General features: G+C 39.5%; 1 protein-coding gene across 1 annotated transcript in view; it reads right to left on the reverse strand.

Annotated features, from left to right (window-relative positions):
• The window catches only part of LOC138014496 (large ribosomal subunit protein uL3-like), a 17,081-nt gene that overhangs the window by 5,078 nt on the left and 7,003 nt on the right, over positions 1-5,000 (reverse strand). Inside the window, exon 5 of the mRNA XM_068861573.1 lies at positions 1-429. This exon is cut by the window's left edge and continues 24 nt beyond it. Coding sequence (XP_068717674.1) covers positions 1-429 — 429 coding nt within the window. The remainder of the gene's footprint in view (positions 430-5,000) is intronic.

Raw genomic sequence — 5,000 nt, forward strand, 5'->3', positions numbered from 1 at the left:
CAAATCATACTCAGTGCTGGCATTATTCTTGATCACCTTACCATCTTTAGTGTGAATACCACGGCCAATGCGGTAAATCTTTTTGTTGACTTCAGTTCTGTGATGATAACCAAACTGACCAGCACGGGCAACACTATATGATACACGAGCTGGATGCCAGGCTCCAATACATGCCACCTTGCGCAATCCTTTGTGCGTCTTGCGAGGTAGTTTCTTGGTTCCCCAGCGGTAGGTCACACCCTTAAATCCATGACCCTTAGTCACACCAATTACATCAATCATCTCATTTTGTGCAAAAACTTTGCGGAGAGGAGCAGGTTTCTCCAAGCGCTCACGAGCCCAATCAATTTTTTCAGCCACAGTCTTTCCACCATTGACTTGGATCTCCTTTACGATGGCCTTTTTTTGGCCAAGTTTTACAAGCTTTTGCTGAAATGTCAACACTCGCATTAAATTTTGTAGATAATGGTTGAAATTATTCTTACACCAGATTGAAAAGAAAAAACACTGAGTGTAACAAAAATCTAAAAAAGACAATGAATTACAAATGCATAATAGAACTCAAAACAAGCCTCTGCCAGGCTCAGATTTAGCTTTTGGCTCACTGGGACAGGGTTGGAAATTAATGCCTGACTGCTCGCCTAGGTGTGTGTCAGAAATGTTTTGGTGAGTAGTACTAATCAAGGATCACTTGCCCAGTTTGGCGAGTACAATTTTCTTATACAACAAACTTGGTTCTACGCAGACAAAAATGACTTCTGTTTGGGTGATTGTTGCATAATGAAGGTACTTGTACAAAGTAATTACCTCTGGTCCTAAAATACACTGACTCATGCAGGGAGCTGCAAAACATGTGAAAATGAACATTTCCTGCCACTATTACCGACACATACTTTGCTTCAGGTTGTGTAAATTCAGCGAGTTTTAAAAGTGGTTGTGTCAAACTGTGGAAACTTCCTGTATCAAAAGAAAACTAACTACTAGTGATAAGAATACCACTCCTTCTCTGGAATACGAAATAACACGGAGAACGAAATTTTCACCAAAATGGCACGGTTGCAAAAATGGCGGAAAAGATATGACTTGTCCGTTGTGCAATAAGAACAGAAAAGGGTTACAAACGCAGCACGTTCTCACCTTGAGTAGTTTTATTGATGGGTACGCAAGATACATTGTAAAGCTGAAGCAGAATGAATTTCTTATCATGAGAAAAGTGCAGCCAGCGTCCTTTCAACCCAGTGTAACAGGGCAAAACTCTACCCAAAAAAGATGTCTAAGGTATTAAATGTAAACAGTTGTATATTTTATAATTATTTTGTGGGAGACGAAAGAGGGCAGTTTTTTGTAATGGAGAAGACTGGTCAAGTGAAAACTGATCTGGGCGAGTGCGATATGAATGTCTTTCGCCCAAGTTGCAAGCATTACAAAATTGTTCTTTCCAACCCTGCCGAGAGTGAAGATGAAAGCCTTTTTAATCAACTCTAATAGCAAAGGAAACTAGTGGAAAAAAGCCAAGAGAATTCTTAAATTTGGAACTAAATTTGGCTCAGTAAGCCCTTCTTTCTGGGAAGCAGTCAACCTTGTTCCCAGGGTCTCTCCTCTCTGCCTTCACCGTCTTTGATGAGAAAGACCCTGGTTCAGGCTGGTCACAGGTCTCTGAAAATCTGTGTTAGGGGAGGGGAGGCAATATAGGCCTTGCAATCATTGCAATTAAGGGAATCAGCACGCATTTGTTTTTGTGGCCAGATGACCAACGACAAAACGTTTCACACCAACATATTTTCTGTGTTACATGTACATGTGGAATTCGACGTAAAAGGCAAAAAAAATTTGTTGTCAAATTGATCAGGCGCTACAGATAATACACTTGTGTTGCTTGAATTTGCACCCGTCTCCGTATGAAGCTCCAGATTCAAGCGCTCAAGTGAGCAGTCCAATTGAGTGATAATGAAGAATTCCATTAGTTTGCAACAAGGTTTTGTTGTACAAGAAAACAAGTGAAATGTTTATCCATGGGAAACAAACATGTTCAGTGATCAATAGCCTGTGTCATGTCACATTGATACATATCAACCTCAAATCAAACTGCCTGAATAAGTGCAGGTATTATACAAATGTGACCCTTCACGCGAAAAGGGGGCTTATGAAAATTTCACGATCATGCCGATTTCACGGCAGACAACCGTGAAATTATATAAAGCAAGTTGAAATACCGTGAAATTCCTTTAAAATAGCGTGAACTCGGCGTGAAAATTTATCATACCACCGTGAACTAGTTCACGCTGGGCAGTGAAAAAATTCACGCCGTGAAATAATTCACGCCGTGGAAAAAAAAGTCTTCCTCAAAATTATTTAATTTCGTTATCAATACGTTGGGTTTGGATTTCTGGCAGATTTCGAGTGTCAAAGAAACATTGACGTGAACCCTTTGATGATCATTAATTTTTGTCTACTGTAAAGTTGACTTACATGTAACTCAAGTGAAGAAACAACATGCACGCCGGCGACTGGATTTTGCGAGCATGTGAGTGCTGAGCATTTACCGGCAAGGACGAGCAGTGATCCAAACCTCTTTCCGAGATCACCAAGCATAAATGAATTATGAGCATTAATCTTTGGGGCAACTTGGAAAATCACAGCAACTCGCTTAATAGTATGTTTTTATTTAAGTGCGCCAAAGGGGGCGACTAACTGCTGAAAATACACTTAAATCCAAACATAGTACGAGTAATTTTTCCTAGAATCCGAGGCAGCGAGCAGCGCGTAAATTTTTACGAGAAAATCGAACAACATTATTCCCCAAAAAGGACTGTTCAGTTTGCAAAATCTCAGCGGATAAATCCCTTTTTTAACCTACGTACGTGACAGCATTTTTGGCCGCAGACCCTGATCGGGGGATGTCAATTTCATTGCGAATTTTGGCCAAACATTGATTATGCAGAATTGAGGAGAATCCCTCGTATGGTGTCAAGTGCGCTTTTGGATGCTTCCCTCTCCTCCTACACTGATTTCTTTCAGTGTATTTGATTGTTTATGCTATTGGAGAAACTGTAATAAATAAACTGTTTTGCTCGCTAGCATAATTCGTGTCAGTATCGTCATGAAACACTTTCATCCAAATTATAGATCGTCGTGCCATCAACAAAGCAAAATAATCGTACCAACTTCGATTTCGCCGAAATTAACGAAACGGCGCCCCATACAAACTTAAAACTTTTCACACAAGAGAAGATATAAATACCATTATTCGATTTCCGAAGCATAACATTGTTTTTCCTTGTTTACCGCAATTTTAATTCCAAAACCAGACCACGAAATTTTCCTGTTATTCTGGATGGCGTAGCAACATAATTTCACGGCGTGAACATGAGTGAGTCCACGACGTGACTTCATTATTTTCACGGTCTTCAATTTCACGCCGTGAACTTTTTCACTCAGCATAGTGAAAAGAATTGGAGCAATAGTGAACACGCCGTGAAATTGAAATTTCACGGCGTGAAATATTAAATTCACGGGCCGTGACCGTGAAATTTATTTCACGGTTCACTATGAAATCCATAAGCCCCCTTTTCGTGTGAAAGGTCACAAATAATAAAGACTTGTGTATAAGCTGCACCCCCAACTTTCAAGCATGATTTGGGAAAAAAATAAGAACTCAGAAAAAGCATTCTTGTAAAAAACGTTGGTCATTTGTAAAATCTAATGTTGTGTATTTGCAGCAACACTACCGGTAATAAGTTAATAAACAATGAAAATAAAAACTTTCTAAAAGCTTCTTTTTAATAAATTTCCCTATTTCCTGTGACTGACAACAGTTATCTTCATTGCTTAAGCCTACAGTTGAAATGAAAACAATAGAATTTGCATGAAAAAGCTTAGGAGAACGATGCAAAACGTTTGCTTGGTACATGTAACTGCGCAACGAGGGAAGTCTGGACATGGAAACGTTCATTTTCGCATCAGCTTTGCATGGATATCATATGTTTATCAAGACATATGGAAGCCATCAGAGAAAAACTTGTTGCTAAACGAGAGATTAACAACCCCATGGACAAACACGCCGTGAAAGTAGTGAAGGGCAATGAAACGGTCTGCCATTTGTTGCAAAGTGCCACATGACAGGCCTGAACCAGGGTGTTTCTCCTCAACAACAAAGGAGGCAGAGAAGAGAGACCTTGGGAACAAGGTTGGGAAGCTGTTGTGCTGTAAAGTTCATAAACAACCTATTCACTGATAATAATAACATGTCACTTATGACAGAAAAAATATACATGTACAAATTATCCATTATAATTATTTAAACTGCAGAGTATGCAAGTGACAGTCTGAATCCAGGCTTAAACAGGACTCAAACTCATGATCACTGTGCAATTGCAATGCAGTTGCTCAAATACCATCTGAGCTTTCAAGCCATTTGAAAGATGGCAAGTTATTAACAGAAAAGAACATAAAACTTCATATAAGTTATTTTAACTGCAGAGTAAGTAAGTCTTTGTTAGTGATTAACACAGTTATGAAGCACGGGTTTGTTGCCCATTTAACCCATTGACTCTTGGGAGTGAGACTCCATGAGGCTGTTATTTTTTCCCTGTTTTTTAACTTTACAGTGTCTGGAGTGTATCCATGTGTTTTCGCAGGCCATTGGCACTTCCTTGACATCATTAGTTAGCAGGGCCCAACTGGCTTGGCCAAGATTTTTTGCGAATAAATCAAAGGCCCACTAAAACGCATGGATACACTATAAGAGGAAATTTTTTGAAGAACTACACTCCAGACACTACAGATATTTAAAGGAAAAGTTAAAAAAAGGGGGAAAATAAGTGTCACAGGGACTTTGTATTACAATTTTACTTGTCAACTGAGGCATCAGAGAGTGTTTGAGGAGTAACTGGGTTAAGCCTGGTTATTTTGCAGGCTTCTTTCACAACTGCTCAAGTTGCTTCATAACTTTGATGATCCTGACAAGGTTCAAGCCAGGCTGGAAAGCTTCAAAGTTAGAT

Source organism: Montipora capricornis, chromosome 8 (assembly GCF_036669925.1).
Source record: "Montipora capricornis isolate CH-2021 chromosome 8, ASM3666992v2, whole genome shotgun sequence".
NCBI classification, from domain to species: Eukaryota; Metazoa; Cnidaria; class Anthozoa; order Scleractinia; family Acroporidae; genus Montipora; species Montipora capricornis.